The sequence below is a fragment of the Phocoena sinus genome, chromosome 10, assembly GCF_008692025.1.
Source record: "Phocoena sinus isolate mPhoSin1 chromosome 10, mPhoSin1.pri, whole genome shotgun sequence".
Classification (NCBI taxonomy): domain Eukaryota; kingdom Metazoa; phylum Chordata; class Mammalia; order Artiodactyla; family Phocoenidae; genus Phocoena; species Phocoena sinus.
In genome coordinates this window covers 70,569,417-70,596,242 of record NC_045772.1, presented here as the reverse complement: position 1 = coordinate 70,596,242, position 26,826 = coordinate 70,569,417, and the positions used below count along the sequence as shown (strand labels likewise).

General features: G+C 44.8%; 1 protein-coding gene across 5 annotated transcripts in view; it reads right to left on the bottom strand.

Moving 5' to 3' along the window:
* The window catches only part of PRICKLE1 (prickle planar cell polarity protein 1), a 105,261-nt gene continuing 78,435 nt past the window's right edge, over positions 1-26,826 (bottom strand). For 2 of the 5 annotated variants that reach the window (XM_032646083.1, XM_032646081.1), the window contains exons 3-9: positions 11,281-11,466; positions 9,492-9,605; positions 8,687-8,824; positions 7,689-7,892; positions 6,212-6,398; positions 4,351-5,214; positions 1-2,319 (exon numbers count right to left, since the gene is read on the bottom strand). In XM_032646083.1, coding sequence (XP_032501974.1) covers positions 1,457-2,319; positions 4,351-5,214; positions 6,212-6,398; positions 7,689-7,892; positions 8,687-8,824; positions 9,492-9,605; positions 11,281-11,415 — 2,505 coding nt within the window. In that variant the 5' untranslated portion in view covers positions 11,416-11,466 and the 3' untranslated portion in view covers positions 1-1,456. Of the gene's footprint in view, positions 2,320-4,350; positions 5,215-6,211; positions 6,399-7,688; positions 7,893-8,686; positions 8,825-9,491; positions 9,606-11,280; positions 11,467-13,054; positions 13,237-13,655; positions 13,768-14,619; positions 15,462-16,094; positions 16,344-26,826 lie in introns of those variants that run through there. The other 3 variants (XM_032646080.1, XM_032646079.1, XM_032646082.1) reach the window with 3 other exon arrangements.

Genomic DNA, 26,826 nt, shown 5'->3' with positions numbered 1-26,826 from the left:
TTCAGAAAGGTAGTTTGTTATTTATTAAGCATTTATTAAATACCTTCCTAAAGTTCTGAGATACCACCGGGACATTGAGTTAGGACTGAAACATATGTGCAAGAATGGCCCATATCAAAATATTATTAGCTCATCAGTTCAAATCCAACGTAATTCTCCCTTGAAATAGAACGCACATATTAACTTGAAGTAACCAGTAACACAGCATCCTCTAAAGATTTTAAAAGAAAAACATAACCAGAAGGCCCGTTTTTCAAAACTGCTGCTAAAGGCCAACAAATTAGCTGGAAAGGAGGGATGAAAAGGAATGAATCTACAAAGTACTCTGCCACAGAAAGCAGATCCTTGTAGTTTTTTTTGGTCTCTTTCCATGAGATAATCACTACCTTGCTGAAAATGGGAAAGGCAACCCCTGCCCATCCCAAAGAGGAAAAAAAGTATTCACCCAAACAGCTTCTACTTGTTTTTACCATATATTCCAGGTGTATGTGTATGTGTAGGGGTTTTTTTTGTTTGTTTTTACATTTATACAGTTTACATTGCTTGACCCATAAATAACACTTGTAAGATTAATAGGGCCATAGTTTTAAAGAGTATTTACATAGCCCCACCATGCATACAGAGCCTTTTTAATATTGAAAAAAAAAAAAAGGGAACTTTCCATCACTAGGCAATATAAATTTGACCATCTAAACTTATAAACCCTGACTAAAATACAAGCAATCATTTCATCCATAAATGCTGTTTCTGGTTCCCTAACAAATCTAGCACTGCAGTGTAACAAACATCTTACATTTCAGGGATATAAAAATATCAGCTTTAAAATCTGAACTGTACAGTATATACATTAATATTTGCACCGTTAAATTAGGAATACACTTAAGTCTATGAAATACTACATTATAAATAGCAATGTTCTTTTCGATCTCTAGCTGGAGCTAATACAATATCATGTTTACCTGGCTAATGAGAGTTGGAAGGGGACGACGTGGCCTCGCATGATGGGACGCACAGTGTTGGCTGGGTCACATGACTACGTGCATGCCACACAACAGGACAGACTGTCAGGACCTGGGCCAACCTGGCGCAGATAAAGGACAAACACTAGTGCTTTACAAAGGTGGCTCAAGTTCTCCATTGTCTAAAATCAACACCCCCATCCAGTCACCTCTCAACAGGTTCTTGAGGATCTCTTGAGGGTTGGAGATCAAAGCAGCTGTATCAAACTGTGATGCGCCCAACAGGCACGAGAGGTCACATCCACCTGGCACCATCCAAGGAGGGTAAATGGAGAATTCACACCTTCCAAAGGTTAATCTGACACTGTAAACAGCAGTCGGGGTCTCATTTACATGGGCAAAGCACTTGAATCTATTTTAGCAACTTTCCTATGGAAGTAAAAAGATTCGATGTAAGATGGTTAATGGCTAAGCTTACCATCTCCACAGCTACTCGGTTAAGAAATGATACAGTTTTTGCCCTTGTGTCCCTTTTTCTTCTTGGATTTAGTTGTCCTCTGGCCAAACTGAGGAGTGGGGAGTGCAGAAGTTGGACTAGAAAGGTCGTCTGTATAGTATGCATATCTCTGCGGCCGGGGCTGAGGAATTGGTTGTCCAAGAAAGTATCCTTCTTCTTCTGAGTCGGAGGAGGAAGAGGTGGTGGAGGAGCACCAAGAGCCGTCGTCTTCCCCATGGAGCCCCAGGAATCGAGGTCCCCCCGGGCTCCGCAGGGTATAGCTGGAAGCGGCACGGGCGTACTGCCCGTAGAGCTCAGCGTTCCGCACGTAGGCCTGGATCTCCCGCGCGCTCTTACTCTGGATAAACTTCTCATAGTTATCAGGGGCATAAAGCCGCAGCCCGTCCTTGGGAGAGTATTTTCTTTCTGTAACAAGGTTCAAAGCATTGTCCGAGCGGGACTTCCTACTTCTTCTGCGGCGATGGTGATGAGACCGGGGTCCCCTTTCTTCAAAATGGTACACCCGTCTCCGAGTTCTCTCACTCATCGGGGGCTGCCGGATTTCGATGTTCTCATAGCTTCCGTTGTCAATGACATCATCCGAAAACTTGACCTGCTGTGGCCTGGACTGAGACTTGGACCTTCGGAGCACTGGCAGGTGGACTGGTTTCTCCTCAGGCAGGATTTTTTCTGGACACAACTCTGAACTGAGACTCTTCAAGGACTCTGTGCTCCTGTGCAGCATGGAAGAGTTCAAAGTCCCCATATTGCTCATTTTCTCACAATCTTCTGCCTCTATTTCCTCGAAGTTTTGCAGAGAATATAACGATGGCCTTGGCTTGCTTTCTCCATCCACCGAAGCCCCTAAAAGAAAAGCCAAGACAAGATGTGATTCTCAGTAAGCCTGATACTCTGACAGTTCTTACCAACAAGCTGCTGAAAGGAAGCATTTCAAAATGAAGTCTCTCAAACCTCAGTATCTGATTAACAATCACTAGGCAAAACCAACATACTATAATATACACTTAATTGACAAGAGGTATGAATTTTGTTACTGAAACAAAGGGCCCAGCATCTCCTATGAGCCCAGCCGTTTTGGAGCCAAACGTGAGTTACAGCCCATGCGATGAGCACCAACTTGAAAAGCTCTTCGTAAGAGTCCTGTCGTTAGCTTATTGATACGACACATAGAAGCTTCTGTCTCTCAACCCATTCAAGTCAGATTGCTTCATCTGAACGTCTCTCAAAGCAGTCCTTCCCTTTGCTCTCACACGACTAACATTATGGTCCTCTTCCTATAGCCAGACTAGTCTTATACCTGGTTGCGCAGCCCAAGGGCCACGTCCAGCCCACAGCCTATTTGTGGATAGAATTTCACTGGGACACAGCTACACCTAGTTGCTCCCATGCTATCTATGGTTTCTTCCACAATGACAGAGTTAAGTAGTTGCAACAAAGACTGTAAGGCCCCAAAAGTACTCTCTAGCCCTTTACGGAAGAAGTCTGCCAAACCCCTGACCTAGACCTTCATCCAGTCTTCTGTCCCTTCAACCCATAAACTAATAATGCCACTTCCCTATTAATCTCATTTTAAAACTTTTCTCAAAACCAATATTGCACTGCTTGTCATAACAGGGCTCAGGCAAGTTAAGAGAAATGGATATAACCCAGATAGCTGCAAGGAACAACAGGAAGTGGTGTGAACTATTGTCAAATGGAGGCTATACAGCTTCCTACTTTCTAAAGAAAGCCTGTTTTTCAGCCCATCATTGTCAAGAAATGTCAGCACCAGCACGACGTATACCAAATGTTGTCTATTTTTGATATTAAATGTTAAAACACCTGTCATAGGGCCTAGCAAACAGGAGGTGCTTAATATTTAGTCTTACCCACCATTCCTCAGGTCCCCTTTATTGTAGGCCTTAACATTGACAAGCCTGACCAAAGCCAGGAGGGTAGCTGTCTTATCCCTCCTTGCCCGGTACCTGGCACAGGGTCCCTCCTGGCGGCGGGCGGCTGCTCAAGCCTTTCCTGCCTATGTTACAGTGTAACATAACCTTTATGAAAGGACTGAATGTCGTTCCTTGGACTATAAAACTAGCCAAGTGACAGCAGTATTTCTGTATCCAAAAACTTACTGCAAATGTAAGATTCAGGAGGGCTGGGTTCCAGGTTCAATCTTGTCTTTAAACACCTATGTAAAGTTGGCATTTAGCCTCTCGGCACCGCTTGCGGTATCTTAGTTCCCCGACCAGGGATTGAACCCTGGCAGTGAAAGCACCGAGTCCTAACCACTGGACCACCGGGGAATTCCCTAGCCTCTTGGAAATTCAAGTTTCGTCATTTGTAAAGTGCAGCAATATCCACTCTATCAGGTCATTTTAAGGACGAAACATAGATAATTGACATGAATGTGTTTTGAAAACATTAAAGTGAAATTATTTTATAATCTGGGTAAAAAAAACCTGAGCTCTTTTTGAGCTGTCTGTCGCCACAGGGCAATTTAGGAAAATACAAAAAATGTTCTGTGCTTATAGAGTACACGTGTTGATTTTAATATCTTGAAATTCATAGCATGATCCAAAGAGTCCAATATCTTTCTTCAGATACAGATGCAGACTCCATGATCCCAATAAATTCATTTCTCCTCTTCAAAGCAGGGATAATAAGACCTATCCCCAAAGACTGTAATTGAAAATATATTTTACATGTATGCACACATGTATACACGTGTTTGTTTTGCTACAGGGTTTTTGGCATTTAACTGAAACTCCTTCCTCTCCTTGGTCTACAGTTGTAAATAACATAGCCCCCGCTGGTGCTGACCTGTAATTTGTGGAATGAACTTTTTAGTGGCTCCTTTTTCAAATACCCCATAATCCCTAGATTATGTACCTGTGATATTAGACAAAGCCAAAGAATCCATAGAATCCCGAACACTCTGCTCTGGTTTCAAGTCTGACAAACACTCCAGGGAATCTTCATACCACTGTGTTTGATCATGATTATATCCCGAAGCCCCATGGTCCAGATCCAATTCCTGGAGCCTTCGACTGCTCGCAGGGCCCGGGTGGCTGCCATAAGCAGAATCGCCCAGTCCATCTTGTGACTGTGCCCAATACATATCAGATTGGTATTTTTTACTTGCAAGGCTCTGGTTATTTTGCTTTAACTCGGTCTTATTTTTAACCATGTTATCAGATATCCAGTGCTCACTGGCTCGAATGTCCATCTCATTGGGCTGCTGCTGAAAGAGGCTTTTATCACCAAACTTGAGGAGCAGCTGCGTCATATAATCTTCATGCTCAGCCCATTCTTCAGGGTCTTCTGGGGTTTCGTGCTCTACTCTGCCTTTCCAAAATTCTTCATTGACGAAACTTGCTCCTTGCCTGGAAAGACTCAGATCATCCAGTTTCCGAGAAAGGGTGTCGTCGGCATTGCCTGAAAGGCCAGGGAACTTGTAGTTCAGAGCAGGGGACAAGAGGAGAGACTGTCGACACTGATCTGCTGACCGGCTGCTTTTGCCCATCCGGACACTTCTTCTGGAGTCTCTTGATCGAGCCGACTGGAACGCAGAGTCCGAAGAATCCGAGGCATGGACGTCTTCACCGAGGCTGCATGTCTTTGAGCAATAAATCTGACCTTGTTTGGGAAGGAAGGGGCATCCCAACAGAGAGGTTTTGCACTGGGCGCAGGAAAAGCAGGCCTCTGTAGCGTGCCAGTGCCGCCCGTCGTAGGTCATCTGCGCATGGTCCACACCTGTTTCAAAAAAGGATCCAGTAACAGGTCATAGTTCCATCTTGAAACAAAGGCAGAAGAAACAGAAAAGACAGACTGTGGGCATGAGGGAAGGCTTGGGGGTGATGGGACTGTTCCAGATCTTGATAAGGCTGTGAGTTACACAGGGGCAATTAATTCTCATTATTTGCAGATTCCATATTTACAAACTTGCCTACGTGCTAAATATTTTGTAGTTCAAAAATCAATACTCAAAAAAAAAAAATCAATACAGAGCTTTCAAGGTCATTTGTGGACATGTGCAAGGTGGCAAAAAAATTTGAGTCAAGTGATGCGTGTGTGTGTGTGTGTGTGTGTGTGTGTGTGTGTGTGTGTGTGTCCCAGCTGGGGTCAAAGGGCACTACTGCACTCACACCTGCGGCCGATTTAGGGGCATTTTTTCGCATTTTTTGTGCTTTCTGTTGGTGGTTGTGCTGTTTAAAATGGCCCAAGCATAGAGCTGAAGTGCTGTCTAGTGTTCCTAAGCGCAAGGAGGCTGTGATGTGCCTTGGAGAAGCAATGCATGTGTCAGATAAGCTTTGTTCAGGCAGGAGTTACGGTGCTGTTGGCTGTGAGTTCAATGTTAATGAATCAACAACATATATTAAATAAGGTATCTTTAAACCTAAACATACACAAAACAAGATTATATATTGGTTGCTTGATGACAATGTTGCGACCAGAGGCTCACAGGAACCTAACCCACTGTATCCCTAGGACCAGTGGCTCAGTATGGGGTAATTCAGTGTTCACGGCAACTCTACAGAACACAACTAGCAGAAGTAATGAGAATCCAGTATACACCCATTTATCAGAACTCATCAAACTGAAACATTTAAAACCTATACATTTCACGGTATGTAAACTATCCCTCAATTAAAAAAAAAAAAAAAAAGGAAAGAAAGAAAAAAGAGTGTGGGTAATCAGAGACAGACTGATGGATAAGTGACAGAGCCAACAGGCTGGGCCATGGACGCACCAATATGCTCGCCGCAGGTCTCACAGTACTCGGCGTACAGGGACTCGAAGCAGCCGCAGCAGAACGGGCGGCCGTCCTTCATGATGTACCTCTGTCCCCCCAGGACCGTCTCGCACTCAAGGCAGCAGAAGTGTTTCATGTGCCAATGGCGACCCTCTGCTTCTGTGCACTCATCAGCAAAAATTATCTTCAGAGGAATATGAGGCCATAGGATGAAAAAAAATCATTGTGAACGATTTTAAAGGTCAAGTAACTGCACGTTTGCTGGGCAACTGACAGGCACTGGATCTTAAAGCTGCTTAGACAGTGTACTTTGTTTCTTACAGCCTTAAGCTTAACTGACTAACTCGATTTAGCTATAAAACAAGAACAGAAAGTGAAAACGTTGAAAAAGAGAAACTAAGTGCATGCTTATGCTTTAAAAAACAAAACAGAATTCTACACTGGATATAATTCATTTGGTCCTATTTTTGCTCCGCAATCACACTTTGTTGGCATAATCTGGCAAAGAATACATTAACATTGAAATAATTTAGTGGTCTGTGCATCTTTTAATAAAGAAAACTCATTAAAGTGGCTGTGGAGTCAACACAGTTAGCGCTCTCTGAATGCTGGATTATGTGAACACCACCTGTGTAGATAACACTTCGTTTGACGGTGCCGTCTCCAGATTAAGGACTTTTAATTTTTTTACATTTTTGGTTTCAAAAAATTTTCAAAGAGCACATCATTGAAAAAACTTAAACATATAAAAGTAAAAACTGAAAGTTTACTGTCACTGATTGAAGTAGACTAGGGAGATAATAATGAATAAATGCAATGAGGTTCTCTGGATGGGGTCTTGGAATAAAAAAGAGACATCAGTAGAAAAACTGAGGAAATCTAAATAAAATCTATGGTTTAGTTAATGGTATTACACTAGTGTTAACTTCTTAGTTTTGATGCATATACCATGGTCATGTGAGACGTTTTAACAATAGGGGAAGCTGGGAGAAGGGTACACAGGGACTCTCTGTATCTTTGCAACTCTTCTGTAAATCTAAAATTACTTAAAAATGAAGAGCTTAAGGAAAAAAATTTCATTTCACATCACCAGCCCTCCCCTGAGTTAACATGCTCACCACTGTTAACTTAGTGTATGTCTTTACATACCATTTCTGAGTGTTTGCAAATATGTATACAATCTTGTTCTTCCCCCCTTTAACAGAAGTAAGATCAACTGCTGCATACTCTTCCTGCAACTTGCTTTTTTCTCACAGTCCATCAAGGACATGCTACTTATCAATACACAAAGACACCTACTGCTTTCTCTTTATTAGCTGCATATTATTGCATTGTACCAACGTGAAGGGTTATCTTAAAAACGTACACACAGAGCTCAAGCAGGAGAGATTTGTATTTTGCTTAGGTGTGAACAGTGGAACATTGGCTTACTAGAAGCTTATTTTTTTCCGGTGTTAAGGATGAACTTTTTTACCTCGTCACATGCTGAACACCGGGGTTTGAGCAGCTCAGCATGGTGCCGGCCACAGTGAATTTTTCCATCCTGATAAAAATAGATGAGGTCGACCAGCAGCTCGTTGCACGTGCAGCAGACAAAACAGGATGGGTGCCAGCATACTCCAGGGCCCGCTCGAGAGGCAAACACTGCAATTTCACCTCCATTTATTTTCAACCCACACTAAAAACAAAAGGATTTAGATCTTAAATGACCCCTTTTTAATGACTGGATTCTCAGCCTTTTCCACTTTATGCTAAATCCCAAGTTTGTCAGCGGAACTTTAATTTTTGTCCCCTCCTGGTGTTTTTTTTTTTTTTTTTTTGCAGTACGCGGGCCTCTCACTACTGTGGCCTTTCCCGTTGCGGAGCACAGGCTCCGGACGCGCAGGCTCAGCGGCCATGGCTTACGGGCCCAGCCTCCCCGCGGCACATGGGATCTTGCCGGACCGGGGCACGAGTCTGTGTCCCCTGCATCGGCAGGCGGACTCTCAACCACTGCGCCACCAGGGAAGCGCCCCCCGGCTCCTGCTGTTTAATGTTGGATTGTTCGTGATTCTCCACTGGAATGAACATGCCTCAGATTTACTACCACACTGGACTGCTCCTCGGAACATGCGCAGTGGTTTTCTGGAGGCGTCCTCCTGTTGGATATACTCCTACTCTGAGGACAGCCAGTAAGGAGGCCCCAAATGTCTTCATTACGCCCCTGCGTTCTTGAACACTAGGTGCACCCCAGCACTGTGCTCCAAGCCAAGACCCCACGTAAGGCCGGACTTCTCCCGATGTTTACATGCCTCCCCCATAATACACAGCGGTGTAGCCAGTTACCAACACGAATCCCCACGTAGTAAGAAGCTACGTTGCCTTTCCTTCTCTCAGTTTTTGGAGGCTTTTAGGGCCCACGCCTGTGCTGGCGCTGCCCCCTACCCCCCGAGATGATCCACGCACATCACTACTCATCCTAGAACCGGCTACCTGCTCGCACACAGCGTGCATCACTGCTCTGGACAGAAGTTTAATCGTCCCTCTTCCGAGTGCTTCTTTCTTCCGCTGAGCACTGAACACTTGCAACTCTTTTTTCTCCTCTTCACTCAAAGTCTGGCAATACCGCACCTTCACAGAAAGAAACAGAAGCACCACTCTGAAGCAAACAGCGGCCGTCACCAATTCTTTATTTCCAGAATCAAGTTTCAGGAAATAAAACAGCAAGTTGAGCTGGCCTGCCCCCGTGAATCGCCAGTTTAAAAATGACCCCATACGTTTAAAATAACACCAAATCTTGCAGCCTCTCTAGCAAAAGGGAAATGCAATTTGAAGGAATAGTCCTTTTTTTTTTAAAAAGATGAAAAGTTTAATTTAAACTCTTATCAGCAGAGACACTAAAAAAACATAAGACATGAACCTTTCTACAAAAGGTTTAAACTTGCTAATTGCCACCTTCATTCTACATTCTACAGGCACTCAAGTCCACCCCAGGCCTGAGCCACCATAAAGCACTGACGACTCTGGGTGAAGGGGTAGGGAGATCGCAGGAATTTGTAGGCTCCTGATAACTGGTGGGTGGCTGCAAACACTGTAAAAACCAACTTGTGTTAAGTTTATTGCACTGACACCCTTTTCTCTCTTAAAGAATGGAAAGCTGTATTCTCCGGCCCAATTTTAACTGAAGAAGGACAAAAGGGCCCTAGCCAGGGAGGAGCTGGGTTTTATGGGAGGCATCACGATGCTCAGGGTGGATTTTTTTTTTTTTTCCTAATTAGGCTTCTTCCTGTTATTTTACCTCATTATCATGTGGTGGCAACTGGTACAAAAGCTGTTTAATTCGGTGTTTCTCTCCAGGGCTGTTAACATAAGGAACCTTTTCCTCTGGTAAGCAAGCAAAATAGAGCTGGATCTGAGAGAGAGAGAAGAGGACGTCAGCACACAGGAAGCGAACACTTCAGCTCATTCCATCTTCGAGTTACCCTGCCCTTTAGGTACTGGCTCTGGCCTCGGACAGGATTTGGCTACTGGTAGCTAATGAGAAGAGCAGCTGAGCCAACTCAGCAGAACTGCAAACCCTCAGATAGCTAGCATCCAGCTGCTAAATTGCTCTTCAGGAATGCAATTCATAGTGACAATTAGGGGCACCATAAATTATGGACCATAAGACATGCACATTTAATGCTAGGGTCAGCCAAGAGAGTCCTAAATGAATGCTGGAAATGACCACACAGGGCTGTGTGACACTGTCCACAATCCAGCCACGACACAACACATTGGATTTGCTCTCTGAATTTTACACGTTGCAAAGACAAAAGCTGTTTTGTTAAACTCTGTAAACTCTCCCTTATCAGGTTCTCTCAAGGTTCAGCTTTCTTTGCTTGCATGGGTGCTATTTTCTAAATATCTGGAGTCAGTTTCCCCAAGGAAACGGGACGGGAGCTATATTAACCTGTACTTAGTTCACTTGGAAAGGAGAACTCAGTTTTTGTTTGAGATTTTTTTTTTTCTTTCTGTTGTAGCTAAAGGAAATCCTTAATGAGTCTTGCGAAGGATACTGCAGTGCTGAGGAAAGATGAAAAGGATTGAAGGAAAAAAAATAGGAGATTAGGCAATTTGGGGCCTGTCTGCTTCAATATCTTAGTGTCTCACGAAACCTACTCACCCTAAGCTGCAAGAAGGGTTCTCTCTTAAGAAGCAGTTTATCAAAACATTGCTTTCCTACCTGGAGGACCAGCTCGCCACCCTCTTCCACTGTATCAGCCGCAGGAGCTTGTATAGTTGTAAACACTTACTGAATACTAGCTACCTGTGTGCCAGGTATTGTTCTAGACCCTGGATCAATCGGAGCTCCCATCAAAATGGGAAACACAACCATAACTCAGAAGCAATCATACGCCTAGTTGGCTCTTTTAATTTCAAACTATCTTGGCCCTTATGTCTAACACCAGCAATTTTTAATAAGTTCATCATTATAAGGATATTGGGAAGATAAAAATAGGTACACAAAATGTTCTCATCTTCCTTAAAATAACAATACAACAAAGCACAAAATGCGCTCTTTAATTTTTTTTCCAGTTTACACCATGTGGTGACAGAATCTTTCACGTGCAAGGTTATCAAAGGTCAAATCCTACGATAACTTCAGATGGTCTCTCACAGCTCTGTATCTCCTCTCTTCCGAAGCAAAGGCACTGCTGAGAACTGACTTGGAAACTTTCCTCTTTCCTTTGATTACCTTTTTGTTGTTACTGAAGTTTTTTAAAAAGTTAAACTCCCACTCTCTCCAAAGGGACACCCCAGTCAGAAATCCACACGACAAATGCATAGGCAGTACTCTGGTCTTCACTCAGTAGAGCAAAAATAGCATCCTTATAGGGCTTCTGGATCCAAGAGTACAAAAGGGATTGAAAACGTCCATGGAGAAACTAAGTGTGACCTTAAAAGCAAAAATTTAAGACCATCCGAAGAGTGAGACGCAAGGACACAGCATGTCACCGTGTGAAACAAACAAACAAACAAACAAAACAACCTTGAAGACCTTAAATCACATTGAAAAATAGAAAAGCAGAGGACTCGGTTCCTACCTGCTCGGGTCTGAGGCCTGGGGGGACCCAGGCGTACTCCTCCAGCGCACAGCCCGAGTCGTCATCGGACGTGGAGCTCCGCTGGCACCCGAAGGCGAGTTTGCTCATTTTGGGCTCCATCTCCAAAGGCATCATAACAAAGTCAAACAGCCAGCTTCTCAGCCACAGGACATCAGACAGTGGCTGCTGTGGACAATATAAGACAAACCGAAGAGATGAACCCGAAGGCGTTGCTCTCGCCCTCCAAGAGCTTTTACTGAATTCCCGTGTACGCACAGCGGGGCCCAGAGAAAGGGACCAAGACGCCAGTGTCACCGTCCCCAGGCCCCCGGAACTTAGAATCTAGGGCCGCGTGATTCGGAAAGAGGCCCTTTACCAGCTCAGCATTTCAGAAAATGCCACCCAAACTAGTTTACTTCCAGATGCCTTGAAAAGGTGCTTCTCTACACACTGTTCATTAGAAAGGTTCTCATGAAAACTGCTTTGCTGACTGCCCACAAATGAAATCCTGCAAAGCCTCCGGGGTTGTAGGAAGAAGCTGGGGTTGCACCCCCCGCCTTGCCCACTACTGTGTGCCGTGAAAAGATGGCTCCAGTCACCCCACTTGGTTCCCTGCATTTCCTCATCCATCTTCCCAGCGGAGCACGGGGGCCTCCACAGATTGGGTCGGCTGGGCCACACTGCTTAGGTTTCAGGTTTCCAATAAAGTTTGAGAGGCACTGAACTTCATTTACTCATGGAGTAGAAATAGCACAGTTAAATCCTTTCACAGCACATTAAATCCGCAAGCCTTTACTATCCGTGGGCTAAAGTCAGCCAGACGTTCAGTAATGAGTTCCTTCATAAGACAGTAATTGAATCCAAGCACCAGGTTAAAATAAAATCCAGCGTGGTGACAACTCGTGTTTAGCGGTGTTACTAGAAGGCTTCCACTGGAAAGCTCTGCAGTACCTACTGTACTGCATGCTCTCAGCCTGCTGCGGGACACAGATTCTTAAACACTGCGCCACCAGGGTAAGTCCGCCTCTGAAAGTCTCCTCAGATGAAGGCCTATAAAGGTGTCAAGACAACAGTCCCTGACCTACAGCCCAGGAACTTTGTTATCACCATGTATGTTCCTTCTAAGTTTCTTCCAATTCTGAAAAATCATCCCCTGTCCCCAGGCACTAAGAAGAAAAAAAAGATACAAGACTTTCAGGATCAGATGCAGCTTTTTATACCTGCCCCTTTCCCTCCACCAAAAAAAAGGAAAGAAATTTACAGATAATTAGCCCAACCCCATTTTAAAGCAAACAAGGCTCAGGGAAGTTAAGTGACTTGCCTAAGGTCTCACAACTAAAAACCAGAGTCTAGTCACACTGCGTGTCTGACACATCAGACTTCCAAAAACTCTTCTGCCTTAATAAAATTCTCTCATTTGCTGCAACAAGTAGGAAAGACAGTGGAACGTAAACATTGTCAGCCTGACACTCAGTCATCTGTCAGTGACTCTCACAGTGCAACACTAGATACTTGTTGTTAGAACATGGTACCTGTTAAAGCCTGTGAGTATGAAAACTGACGATTTTTCTCTGATGAATCAAAGGACACTAAAAAATTAAAATTGTAACAGTTCACAAATGCGAGGCCAAACATCCAATGGCTACAATCTTTATTAGGGAGGAGCAATGCCCAACAGTAGATATTATTCCAACTAATAAATGTAACTTTCATTCACCCCAAACAAAAAGTAAAGATGACCTCATTTCCTGCCCCACCACTGGGAGGGACTGACCTTTTACACAAGACATAAGTTCACACCGGTGCACTTCATTCACGTCTGAGGAAAGGCTTTCTAAATATTGGCACATTCCTTGGACTCCTCAGTAAAAAAGGACGTGTTAATGAAAGTCAGAACATTTCTTGGATCTAGTCTTTCCTTTTTGTTTTGAAAAAAAACCACTCCCCCCATATGGAAGGAAGAGAACTAGAGGTTAAGAATTTAATCAGTAGCTCAAATACCCACACCAGGAGAATGGGTGCCTTCAATGCAAATGAACCTGAATCATGAAATACGCACATCTTCCCTTTGCGAAATCTGGCTGAGGAAGGAAATGTGAAGGTACCTGCTCTGCACAGACTTAATAAGATCATAAATATTAACTAGAACCTAAATCTTAAATGTCACTATATTTTAAAACAAGAGAAAACACCACAAATTAAGACAAACTGCAAATTTTCCAGGCTAGAACAAAGATGCAGATTGCCAAAGAGCTGAATTACTTTGACAGCTATATTGCCTGGTTAGCCTTCTGTGGAAACTGCACAGAAAATGACTACCCTCATCAAGGGAAATCACCTAGCACTCAGTGCCATGGTCCTGTTCTCCCAATCACCTGGACGTGCCGGCCGCGTCTCCAGCCTGCAGCTCCCACAGCCATCCCAGCCTCGGTTCAAACTGAACTGTCACTCGCCACTCATCAGCAAAGCGACGAACTTCACGATGAACTGAAGGAACATGAGTGACACAGGCGCAGCTTTCAGTGTCCTTTGTTGACACTCTGACAGCTACCTCTCACCTCTGTGCCTAGCCTGGCATGATCAGTGCTGTGACATCTGATCACCACGTCAAGCAACCCCACGAGGGCGTATCTTGCTTAAAACCGAGGAGGAAACCGAGCCTCAGAGCGATCCTCCACGGGTCAGCTGTCCAAGGGCAGTGGCCTTAGAACTGGGCTCATGGGTGACCTTAAACCCCTGCAGCCCTGCACTGCCTCCTGCGTGGAACCTTTTCTTTGGTGAAGTAGTCACGCTGCTGCACTGCAGACATGCACAATGACACAGCCGGACGGGGGGGCCAGTCCACTTCACCCAGAGGGGGCATTTTAGGGAGGACATACAGTCAAAAAGGATTATAAAAATTCAATGGCCTTATGAGCTGTTGCTTCAGCATTCTTAATTTGGAGAAAGCCTCTCGTTTTCCTTTATATCAGAGGATAATTACTTAAAATGACAAAACATTACATTTACTAACAAGTTCTAAGAGCTGGCCAAAAAATAAACATTAAAAAATATATACAGGGCCTTCCGTGGTCGTCCAGTGGACAATGCAGGGGGCCCAGGTTCGATCCCTGGTCCGGGATCTAGATCCCACATGCAAGCCGCAACTAAGAGTTCGCATGCCGCCACCAAGACCCAGCACAACCAAAGAAAGAAAGAAAGAAAGATTAAAAAATAATAAGTTACTTCGCGTGACCTCCACGTGCCAGGCAGTGGTACACATGCTGCATTACCACTAGGTATTTTTTCTCTACCTGATAGCATAACAACCTGAAGTTGGATTTTTCTTTTAGAAATTACCCGTCTTGTCAGCAGGTCCAGAAAGCATACTGTTAAGTATATCGCCATCTCAGACTTCATCATATGGAAGCAGCATGGTTCCTGCACATGCAAGAATGTATAAAATAACTGACAAAAATGTGATCTCACAAAAATACCTTATGTAGACATTTAATTACTACCTGGTATTTGCTTTGCGGCACGAGAGAAAGAGGGAAGCCTGGCCATTACTTGTGCTCTCTGGGTGATGATGAAGGGTCTTCCGAATGCCATCCACACGTGGTTGTGTTTGCTTTGCCAAAATACTACCTTTTAGGCCAAACATGAAACCACGCCTGAATTAGATCTAACAGGAAAATTCCATTCATTCTTTTTCCAGGTGCTGTCTCTTAAGGTTGACCTGTGAAACAGGGCCCACAAATCAGGTTTGCAAGTAAGCTGGATGATAACTGAAACAGGACTATTCCGCTGCGGGCTTTGATATGGAGGGTAACAGCTCTTCGAGATTTCTTTTTAGCAGAACCACACTTAACGTGGACAAGAGTGGCCCCGTCCTGTGACTCGGCCTTTAGTCATTTTGTATGTTATTCACTACTTTTGTACATTTTTATTTTGATGTAATTTCAAACTTCAGAGAAGTTGTTAAGAAGAGTAAGGAACTCCTAGACAGCCTTTCACCCAGACTCACCAGCTGTTTGCATCTTCCTTCCTTTGCCATGTCACCCCCACCTTGTCCTCCTCAGCCTCACCAGCACACCCACACACTTCTGTGGGAACCATCTGGAAGTATTTTTCACATTCTCTTACCTAACCCCAATTAAATTAAACATGTTATCTTAAAAAAAAGTTTATTTAAAAACAAATAAAACTATGTGCGGGCTTCCCTGGTGGTGCAGTGGTTGAGAGTCGGCCTGCCAGTGCAGGGGACACGGGTTCATGCCCCGGTCCGGGAAGATCTCACATGCCGCGGAGCGGCTGGGCCTGTGAGCCATGGCCACTGAGCCTGCGCGTCCGGAGCCTGTGCTCCGCAACGGGAGAGGCCACAGCAGTGAGAGGCCCGCGTACCGCAAAAAAAAAAACAAAAAACAAAAAAGCAACAACAAAAAGACTATGTGCAAGGTACCGTGTTATATGTTAAGATAAATAGAATAAAAAAGCCAAAACAGCTCAGGCCACCAGTATTCCATGCTTATTCTGAGGCAGGTTTATTGTCCTGGTCTTGAAATGCTGCCATAAACTGAATGAACTCAATCACAAGTGAATGACAGTCATGCATTAACCAATTCTGTGTTAGGTTTGTTACGGAAATGAACCAGTAGGGATTCCACCGCTCCAATGTCTCTATGATTCTGGATGTAAATAAGTCTGATAAGGCAGGGAAAAGAAGTGAAACGGTTTGAGTCTGACCATGAAGGAAATGTGTAGGGGAAGCAACATCTTTAAAGCTAAAACCACTGTCAAAGAGGCCTGAGGTTGGGTAAGGAGAGATGACATACTTTTTCCCAGAAACACGAGGATTCGGGGTTGCTCCCCAAAAGCCATGCAACGAAGTTGAAGAGTTCCATTTCCCCCCTTTGTCCTTTATTTCCCTTCTTCCTTCAAAATAGTTAAAAAAAAAAAAAAGTTAAATAGCTACTTCTCACCATTTAAAAAGACTCAGAGACAAACAGCCGGCAGATGTATGACTTCTCAATCGTCATATACTTGTCAAGAGAACACCTGACCCAAGGGACAGAAGCAGTGCTGAGGGAAGGCAACCTGTTGCCCCGGGCATTCGGTAAGCTCAGCCCTGAAGTCCTCAGACCTTTGACAAGTCACCAAACATTGTGGGACCTGGTTCTTTAAAACAGCAACTATTTTCCTTCCAAAGATGGCCTAAGGATGTGAAAGTTTTAAAGAAGAAAATAATTATATGAATATAAAGAATTAAAGTTACCACTTGACATGTCAATCGCCACTGTTACTTCCACTGATTACACACATCTTGAAGCTGACCAGAATAAGAACACTTTACTAACAAAGACCGAACATTGACAGGGGAGTTTCATCTTCTTTGTGAGTTTGGGACACTCTAGACTCCTGAAGGGCAAACAATTTTGATAAACTATTGGCCACTACTGGCCCTCAGAGTGAGCTTCTAACCAGTCCTTAAGTAAAATCTCTGACACAGACATATACACACACACCCCATGTCTGCGGAGCATGGCAGGGTCTTTCCAGGTGTCTTTGGCAAAGCAAAAATTGGGAGCACCCAGTATATGACTGGCTGTGAGATGGCACGTGTTCCCCAAATTCACTCATTTAAGGAGGGGTTCCTTGTGAGATTTACTTTCCAGATTCATTTACTTCACTCACTCATTCATCCTTATATTTAAAGCATTATTGAGTCATTCTGGGAAACATCAAAAATCAAGGAAACTGACATTTGTTCCATTAAAAGCTAGAACTTAAAAAACAAAAAAAGTACCCACTGTGATAGGAATGCTTCCAAATTCCATTTGGGATTTCCTTGCTTTCTTTAATGGTGGTATGTGTGTAAGTTATATGTGATTTAGCCTTTGGCTGATCGTTTGTTTTCATTTTGAGTAGAAAATGAATAATATAAAGAACACTGGCTTCAGGATTCCAGCAAATGGAGTTCTAAGTCAGCCATCCAGTTGGGAGGAGTTGAGGGCTATCTCACAACGCTGAGGTGATGTCCAGAACTGCATGGCTTCAGACACGTGCCTTTAATTTGTTGCTTTCGGTATTCTATAAATTAGGCAAATACGGTTTGAAAAGTTGTCCAAAAGTATGCAGAATAATTATGCTGTGGACAAGGGCTTAAGCATTCCTCCCATAAGCACAGTAATCACTGGTTAAGGAAGATAACATACAGTATGTGAAGGTGTTATTCAAACTAAAAAACTGCCTTATTATTTTGCTATGCTGTTTTGGCCATTTGGAGATCATTTATTTTCTACTGGGCTGTATGCTGCATCCAGGATAGTTAAGGATTATTATTTTGATTGATCTTGACATATACATAAATGAGCCTTTACTATTTTCCTTAAAAAGCTTAACAGGTCAACACAGTATGTGAAGGTCCAGAGGCAGTAAAGAGTTGACATTTTGCTGGAAGACACGTTCTTCCAAAGAAGCAACAATAGATGACCATGGTCATCTATGCACTGAGTAACATTTTCAAGAATTACACATCTCAAGCAGAAGACTTTGGGCTTAACCCTAATGAGAAAGGACAAAATGCATATGAGTAGGAGGGTGCCACTCCTGGTCTTAAAATTAAAAGAGAAAAGGAACCTGGAAGGGGCCTATTAGCCCACTGTCATCAAGAGAGCCTAAACATGGTGGCTTGGGGAGAGAAAGTAAAAGGAGCCGATAAGAAAGGGGGAAACTGGGTCAAACAGAGTTCTGAGTCCTAGGTGGCTGAAAGATGATGCACCAATATGGAAATACTATAAGTCAGAAGGAGAGTTAGGATTTGAGAGCATTGAGGAGAATGAGTTCAATCAGATTCAGATTGAGGTTTTAACTGTACATCAGTTCTGGTATGGTTCCTATTATTCATCATTTTCTTGGACCAAGTTACCAAATCAAATTAAAGTCATGCAAATAGAAAACAATAATTTTCAGCGCCTGCCACTGAATAATGAAGTCTAAGGTCATACCCCTAATTACAAATACTTTTCCCAATGAAATTCCACTGTAGTTCCTATGAGAAGACTACCATAGCATTATAGGATCCCTAGGAAAAAGTATTTCTTGTGTGAACACGCCCAGGGAAGTTAGAAGTCCTTTGATCACCAAAAACCAGAACAGATACTGATTTGTGAAGTCAGTTGGGCTAACATTCCCTAAGTGTCCCCTGCTGCTAAGTGCCATCCTGTGGGCCACAAGCTGCTAACAACTTCTTTGTTAAACTGCTTGTTAACAAGGCCTTTGTACATAGAAGATGCAGATCACACACACCCATTCAAGAGCTACTCTAATTCAGCCAGGCTAAATATGCAGGTGAGTTAAATTTAACTACAGACTAATTTGGTAGTACAGAACCTCCTAACACTTCCATCCTTTTCAACACACACACACAATGTATGTATGTATGTATGTATGCATGTATGTGTGTGTGTGTATATATATATCCTAGTTTTATGATGTCCTTAGCTTAAAACTTTAAAGAAGTCAGAGACCTGCAAAAGCCATAGGTCTTAAAACTATTACAATCAAGATTTGAATTCCCTAGTAAATGACACTAAACTGTAATCTCTTTAAAGTTTTCACACAAACAGCACTCAAGCCTACTGTCTGCTAAAGACAATAAAAAAGTCATGGCCAACAGAGGCCAACCCAATTTGACTTATATTGAAATGAATTATGATAACTGTAAAATAAAAACAGAATGAAGGTATCCAAAGATATTGCTTATGGAAACATTCCTTGACTAAAAGGACTTCATACCAGCAATTAGTGGCATTAGGCCATGTGCTCTTTGACCTTTTCAGTATTTTCCAGGTAAACCTCTATCCAACTTGTACATTTTCCGACAGCTGAGTGGCCCGTCAGGCACCATACCATTGCCAAGAAGCTATCCATTTTTCCAAGAGGAAATGTGGAACTCTGCAGGGTTTCAAAGCATTCTTATTTCATGCACAAATACATTCCACGACAGAAAGACAGCTTGCTTAAACAAAAGGAGGAAACATTATGACAAAGCATGGTCCCTTGCTAGAGCGGCGCTTTGGGGGTCAGGTTATTTGGCTGTAAACCGGTCTGTAAAGATAAAACCCGAAACGCTGGCTACGGTGTAAGACGGGCCACGCGAGGCACTGTTCTAATGAATTCACTATTTTCCATAATGGAGAGACGCAGATATTTTCTCAAAATCGTGTTCAAGTCTCCTATTGATTTTTTGAATTTCCATTTTCAACGGCGGCCCAAGGAAACGGCAGCCAGACTTGACTCCAATGTACACACAGACTCGGGTTTCACCCCGTCACCTGTTGGCTCTCGAACAACACTCTTCTTTGTGAAACTTACAGCCCTCATTTGAAACAAGTTTCCAGAGAAAACACTTCAAGAAAGTGTTTGAGAAGTCACGAGACTCGAGTTGTAAAAACAAATTCCACACATAGCCTGACTTAGCTGACACAGATTAACGTGAAAACCCGGGCTTTTTAAAAAGGCCGCGGGAGAGGAGTCGGAGGAAAGGATGCCACCGTCCTTCGGGAAAACCCTGCGGGCTAATTCGAGATGGGCCGCGGGTGATGGGCCTCCGGGCTCCGCCAGGCCCTCCGCGCCCGCCTCGGGAAGACGCTCGGAGCGGGAGCCCACGCCCCTGCGCCCCGCAAACCCACCCTCCGCACCGCGCTGGCTGCTCGGGCCGCCAGGGGGCGCCCGGGCCGCGGGTCCCACTCGGCCCCCGGCTCCTCCGCCTCCGCGGCCCCCCGCACCCAGAAGCCGAGCTCCAGACCCAGCGGCGGGGAGAGAAGCCCTCCTCGGCACCGGCGCGAGGCCCGCGAGGGCAGCCTCCCGACCCTCGCCACCTCCAGAGAGGGCCCCGCGCCGCCCTCGTCGCAGCGTCATCTCCCAGGGACCGCACTCGCCCCGCGGATCCCCGCGTCTATCCCCAGCTTCGGACGCGAAGCCCTCCCCGCAGTCTCAGCGTTCAGCCGCTGCCGCCCGGCTGCCATCGAGCCCCGGGACCCAGACGGCGGCTCCCCACCTGCGGCCGCGCGACCGAACGCGGCCTGCAGCCCCTCCGCGGAGCCCTCCGCGCGCACTCGCCGCCCCCCGCTCTGCGACCGGCCTAGGCTGGCGGCCAGGCGCGGGTGGCTCCCGGAGAAAAACAGGGCTGGGTGCTCTGCGGGTCACCCGCGCCCACCCATTTCCGGAGGAGACCCCAGCAGGGCGGGGACCGAGGGGCGGGGGCAGCAAGTGCGGGGGCCCCGTCGCGGCGCAATGCTGGCCCCACCCGGCGGGCGAGGGGTCGCCACCGCCCGCCGTGACGCGCTCACCGCCGGCCGGTCCTCCGCGAGCCCCCGTTCGGTGCAACGCGGAGGTCCTCACCCGCGGCCGCCAGCTAACCTGCCGTGGGGGAACCAGCAAGAGGTCCCCCAGTTCCCCAGAGACCCTCTGTCCCCGACGGCGTCGCCGACTCTGCTTCCCCCGTATTTGAGTTGCCTACCCCAGGCCACAGCGTCCCCCACGCCCCAGCCCCGCGCCTCTACAAGATCCTTCACCGCGGAAAGAAAAAACCCGTCTCCCCTCTAGCCCCGGGAGCCGGCCCTGGGCCGGCAATCTTCAGAAGTAACCAGAGCCCGCATTAAAGAAAAGTAACCATTTCGCTTCCTGACGGTCCTACCCTCCTCGCAGCGCTGCGGGCCGGCAGCCCGGCTTGTGATCCACGCCCTGCTCCGCACCCGGCTCCAGTCCGCAGGAGGCGCCTGCCCGGCCTGATCTCGCTGCCACCCGCTTTCCAGGAACTGTCACTGCAAACCGTGCCCCTGGCAGGTCTCCACGAGGTCCCGCGCACACGCTACTCCTCGAAAAGTTACCCCCCCACTTGGCCAGCCTCGTAGCTCGAGCACCTACCTCGGTCAGCCTGCTCCGTTCCCGGGAGCCCTAGTGAGTGGAGCAGCTGACATGCAAATACCCCAGGACGCTTATGTAAACTTCCCCCTCCCGCAGGTGCACGCGCGGGCCACAAAACGCTGGGAGCATATGCAAGGCCACCTCTTAAAGAAATCATCTCCACTCTGCCCATAACAATGATGTCAGCAAATGGCACGTTTAACCAAGTTCTCACTTGGAAGGGATCATTAACATATGAATTCTCCTCTTAGGACTTCCCTTGCACTTCGGAGAGATTCCTACTGCTTAGCGCAGGAGATTTATTTTTATCAGTAAATAACAGCAAAAGAAAAGGAACCAGGTCGCGGGATGCACTCATTCAAGTACATGAATAAGAGTTTTTATAAATAGGTTAAGTGAGTATCATTATTCAAACACAAGAACTATGCTCATACTCAAGGCTAATCTTGTTTCTGAGCTACTTATAGGTACACTAAGAGAAAGCGAAGCTTGACATTAGTTGTCTACAGAAAACAAAGAGAAGCAAAAACAAGACCTCAAAGCAAGCCCAGAAAGAAACGATAGATTAATAACGCACAGCAGAGGACTGAGTCTTCGGAACTACAAATTTTAATTTCTACAATAGCCTCCTTATCACAAGGTGAAAAAATGCCAAAGGAAGGGAGAGAAATAAACATGCAATATTTAAGAGCTCTATCAGTTTATAAAATGCATGTAAATGAAAACAACTTAAAATGGTCACCAGTTCCTTGGGTATCCTACCTCTTTTTCAGGCTATATATATTTTTTAAAAATCCTTAAACCAGCAGGATTCCTTGGGAGTGATTTGCATCATATATGTTTCTACAGTATACAACTGAACAATAGCCCATTGTAACTGACTTAAAAATACACAAATAAGTTGCCATAAATAGAGCAGTCAAGTAAATAATGCTGTGGCCAATTTCTGTTATCTCCACTGCAAGGCAAGGCAGCTGAGAAGCTGCTTTTTTTTTTTAACTTACTTTTTTAAAGTGGCAGAGACAAGAAAAAAAAAAAAGGTTGCGCCTCGGCTGGTAGACTAGCTTGGAAACACTGATTTAGACAACAGGATTTGTAATTTAAATAGACTCTCTGTTGGCAAATCTAGACTCCAGTTTTGAATACAGTTCCCAAACAGTTCTCATATAGAACTCCTCTAGCCTTCAGGTCCTGTGGGGATTTGTGAGAGGGTGGTGGTGGACCTCACAGGTGACCACTTTCCTCTGTGGGGCTGTGAAATTAACCATGAATACCTAGGCCAGATTTCCTTTTTCCTATTTCCTTCCCTTTGGGCTTTCTCAGGGAAGTCATCAACTGACAGTGTACAGTCCATTACTGATTTAAATCCAACCCTGAACTATCGTGTCATTATAATAAAGGGAGTATCAGCCCACCAATGCTTCAAGCCTGGTGGATGGATCCTTTTTGAGAGCTTTTAATGGAGAACTACACATTAGCCAAGGCCCCAGAACCCTCCCAACTACAAGCCATAGCAACACTTAGGAGTATTAAATGTCAGCCATTGTAAGTATGCTTCCTCTCATGCAGTTACTTGTAAATACCGTTCGTTACATTTTCAACCAGTACTGTCAGCTTTATTGCCTATTGTAAGTGTTTTCATTGATGAAGCAGTTTGGAGACAGTTAAGAGCTTCCTACTAAAGTTTCAATCTGAATGCAGCAGACCTTCATCTGGTCTGAAAGGCACTGTTATTGTCAAGGGTGAACTTATTCAGGATGCGGAGCAAGACCCCCAACTAGCATCCTTTTGTTTCAGCCAGGAGGAATATTCACTGCTTGCAGATCACACTTGCCAGGAGGTTGAGAAAGGAAGCCCAGAAATTCACAGGACTCGGTTCCCTCTTGCGATCCTGGTCTCTGCTCTGCTCTCACTCAGAGAGGCCTTTTCCAACTACCCATCCCAAATATCATGCCCCCCTTTTATTTGTGCTATTGTCTTCACAGCACTTTGCTTGACATTATAGGTCTATTTGTTCATGTTTGCTTTCTTCTCCCCTAGAAGGTAGGGACTTTGGGGATTCGTTACTATATTCTCAGCACTGAGATTCATGCCTAGCACTTAGCAGACAAGTTCAGTAAACACGAGTTAAATGAAGGAATGATTTTTGGACATTCCTCTCAGGCCCTCACAGCCATACCATACCTGAACAAGGAATGTTTCTAACCGAAAAGCCAGACTGAACTCCAGTGTCCTAATGGAGGAGACTAAGATAGAAAGACAGAAAAATGCCAAGGGCAGAGAAACAAAGAAGGGAGCATTTTGGTTGTCAAATGCCAGTCAGCTTTATTGGGTCTGGAAGAAAGAGAGAAACATACAAAATATAAAGCACACCTGGGCTCTATTCCTTGGTTCTCCTATGATTTGTATATAGAGACCTTGAGGTCTTTTCTGCTCCTTCTGTTTTTTCATTTGTAAAACAGACCTGCTTTCTAGCTTTAAGAGTAAGAGTTGCTCTTGGTCTCGGACATTTGGAAGGATTTGTAGCTAAAAGCCAGTCATCTAGGAAGAGTATATTTAAATGACTGGATGTCTAAGTTTCTGAATAGAAAAGAGAAATCAAGGGCTCTAAAATTCATCAAATGATATTTCACTCACTAAATTGAAGGGGCAGTCGGCATAAGTAATGTTAAGTAGGGTGACAGTTTTAGTTTTTAGGACAGCAGTTGGGTAGTTCTGACTATACAGAGATAGGTAACAAAGAATCACAACACCTGTAGGATGCAATTTCTAATGAAAATAAAATAGCTTAAAAAATGAATCATAGAGGACTCCCCTGGCGGTCCAGCGGTTCAGACTCCGTGCTTCCCATGCAGGGGGCGCGGGTTCCATCCCTGGTCAGGGAACTCAGATCCCACATGCCGTTCGGTGCGGCCAAAAACAAAAAACAAATCACAGAATCAGGCAATGTTAGAGTTGACAACAACCTGTAGGACCCTACATCTTGTCCAGAAAAAGAAACCGAGATCCAGAAAAACAATCTTAATCACAATTCTTCATGTTTGTCACCAAATTTGTTACCACTAAAAGTTTACGAAAAATGTTTTACTTTCTTGTTAATTTTAAACATTTGTGTCGTATTTCCGATGGGTTAGTATATCCTGCTGGGTCACTGAACATATGCAAATTCTAGCATTAGCTAAGTCTGTAGCAGCCCCAGGGAAGGGCCCAAAGGAAGATATCAGCTCTTCTCAGAGTTAACAGGCTGGATGGTGTTTTATAATAGGTTGCAGTTTCTCTAGGTCTCAAATTACTTTCTTTCCCCCTTTGATTACTTTTAAAGCAATGTGATTAGACAGCAATGGTTCTTTAACATTTTCTACACCCAATCCCTCTTCAGATTTACTACTCCAGTCCTCCCAGCCACCCGTCCCCTCCCCCAACTCCGACCTCCTTTGTGAGTGAGGAAAATCCTCCTTGCAAAGTACCCAGATGCACTGGGTTTGGAGTTGGGAGACTTAAAAGTCTATTCTCTGTCAATTACTAGGATCTGTGACCTTGGGATAAATCATTTATCTAAGGTATTAGTTTTTTTCATTTCTAAAAATGCTAGTGTTTGGGCTAGGTCGGTGGGTAGAACTTCGGAGAAGGGAACGCAACCAATTTTTCAACTAAAATAGCAATCTTTTTTTTTTTTTTGCGGTACGCGGGCCTCTCACTGTTGTGGTCTCACCCGTTGCGGAGCACAGGCTCCGGACGCGCAGGCTCAGCGGCCATGGCTCACGGGCCCAGCCGCTCCGCGACATGTGGGATCTTCCCGGACCGGGGCACGAACCCGTGTCCCCTGCATCGGCAGGCGGACTCTCAATCACTGCGCCACCAGGGAATCCCGGAATCTTTTTTTTGAAATAAATTTATTTATTCATTTATGCATTTTTGGCCGCGTTGGGTCTTCGTTACTGCGCGTGGGCTTTCTCTAACTGCGGCGAGCGGGGGCTACTCTTCGTTGCAGTGCACAGGCTTCTCACTGCGGTGGCTTCTCTTGTTGCAGAGCACGGGCTCTAGGCGCATGGGCTTCAGTAGTTGTGACTCACAGGCTCAGTAGTTGTGGCACACGGGTTTAGTTGCTCTGTGGCATGTAGGATCTTCCTGGACCAGGGCTCGAACTCGTGTCCCCTGCATTGGCAGGCGGATTCTCAACCACTGTGTCACCAGGGAAGCCCCTAAAATAGGAATCTTGATATAAAAACTGATAAACGTAAAACTGCTCTGTTGAAGCTCTGGGTTGGTTTCTTCCCAAACCCCTCCCACAACTATCTCCCCAAACCTACTCTTCCAACGAGGACCTCAGGCTCCTTCATCTCAGACTAGATGCTCCCAGAGGCTCCGCCAGTTCTAATACTTTTTGAGTCTCTTAAATTTTTTTTTTTTTTTCAGTACGTGGGCCTCTCACTGTCGTGGCCTCTCCCGTTGCGGAGCACAGGCTCCGGACGCGCAGGCTCAGCGGCCATGGCTCACGGGCCCAGCCGCTCCGCGGCATGTGGGATCTTCCCGGATCGGGGCACGAACCCGCGACCCCTGCATCGGCAGGCGGGCTCTCAACCACTGCGCCACCAGGGAAGCCCAGTCTCTTAAAATTTGATAGCTGGTTGTGACACTAATACCAGGCAGGTGTCTTGAGTCTACAGCCCAGGCTGGGTGGGAGAATATGGGGTCAGGTCCTTTGATTTGACTCTCGCTCAGGGTTATGACTTCTAGTAGAAAATGGCAACCGTCTTTGCCCATCCCACTCCTCACTTTCAACTGCTCTGAAATAGCCCTTCCCCACCCCAGGAAATGTTTCTTTCCGTGGACAGATAATTAAACCAGCATTCAAGCACATTTCCTTCAGTTCTTCAACTTTCTCTACTCCTGTAGACCTGTAGTTTAATACAAACATACTTAAGATTTCATTGCTGAAAAACTGCCAAAATATTAAGAAATAAAGAATAAATCTTCCGATAAATATTGAGAGATCTATACATGAAAAGAGATCCAATACAATATTAAGATGCAAATCCCAATATATAGTATAATCACATTGTTGTAACTAATAATATATGGGCTAGTGTGTGCATAGCAAAACTAGTTAGAGGAATATAAATACCAAACCATTAATATGATTTCTAGGGAAAGGCAGATGATGGGAAACTATCGCTTTTGAGTTTACAGTTGACCCTTGAACAACGTGGGGATTAATCCATGTATAATTCCCTATCCTCAGTTCCTCTGCCTCCAAAGACTCAACCAACCACAGGCAGTGCAGTACTGTGCAGTGCGGTATTTACTACTGAAAAACATTCAAGTGTAAGTGGACCTGTGCAGTTTCAAACCTGTGTTGTTCAAGCATCAACTGTATATTTGTAAAATAAGTGTACTTTTATATGTATCTTCACGTTATTTATAAACTTTTTCTTTTTATAATGATCATATAAAAATTTTGTAAATGGTTTAAGAAACATTAAAGAAAATATTCTACAATATTAATATAAGGAAGAAAAGCTCAGAAGCAGAAAGTGACTTTCTTAAGTTATTAGCTGATATAGGAAGAAGTATGAATACGTAATTCCTCACTGTGCTATCTTCCGCTCAGTCACAAACTTCAAGGGTGAAATCTCT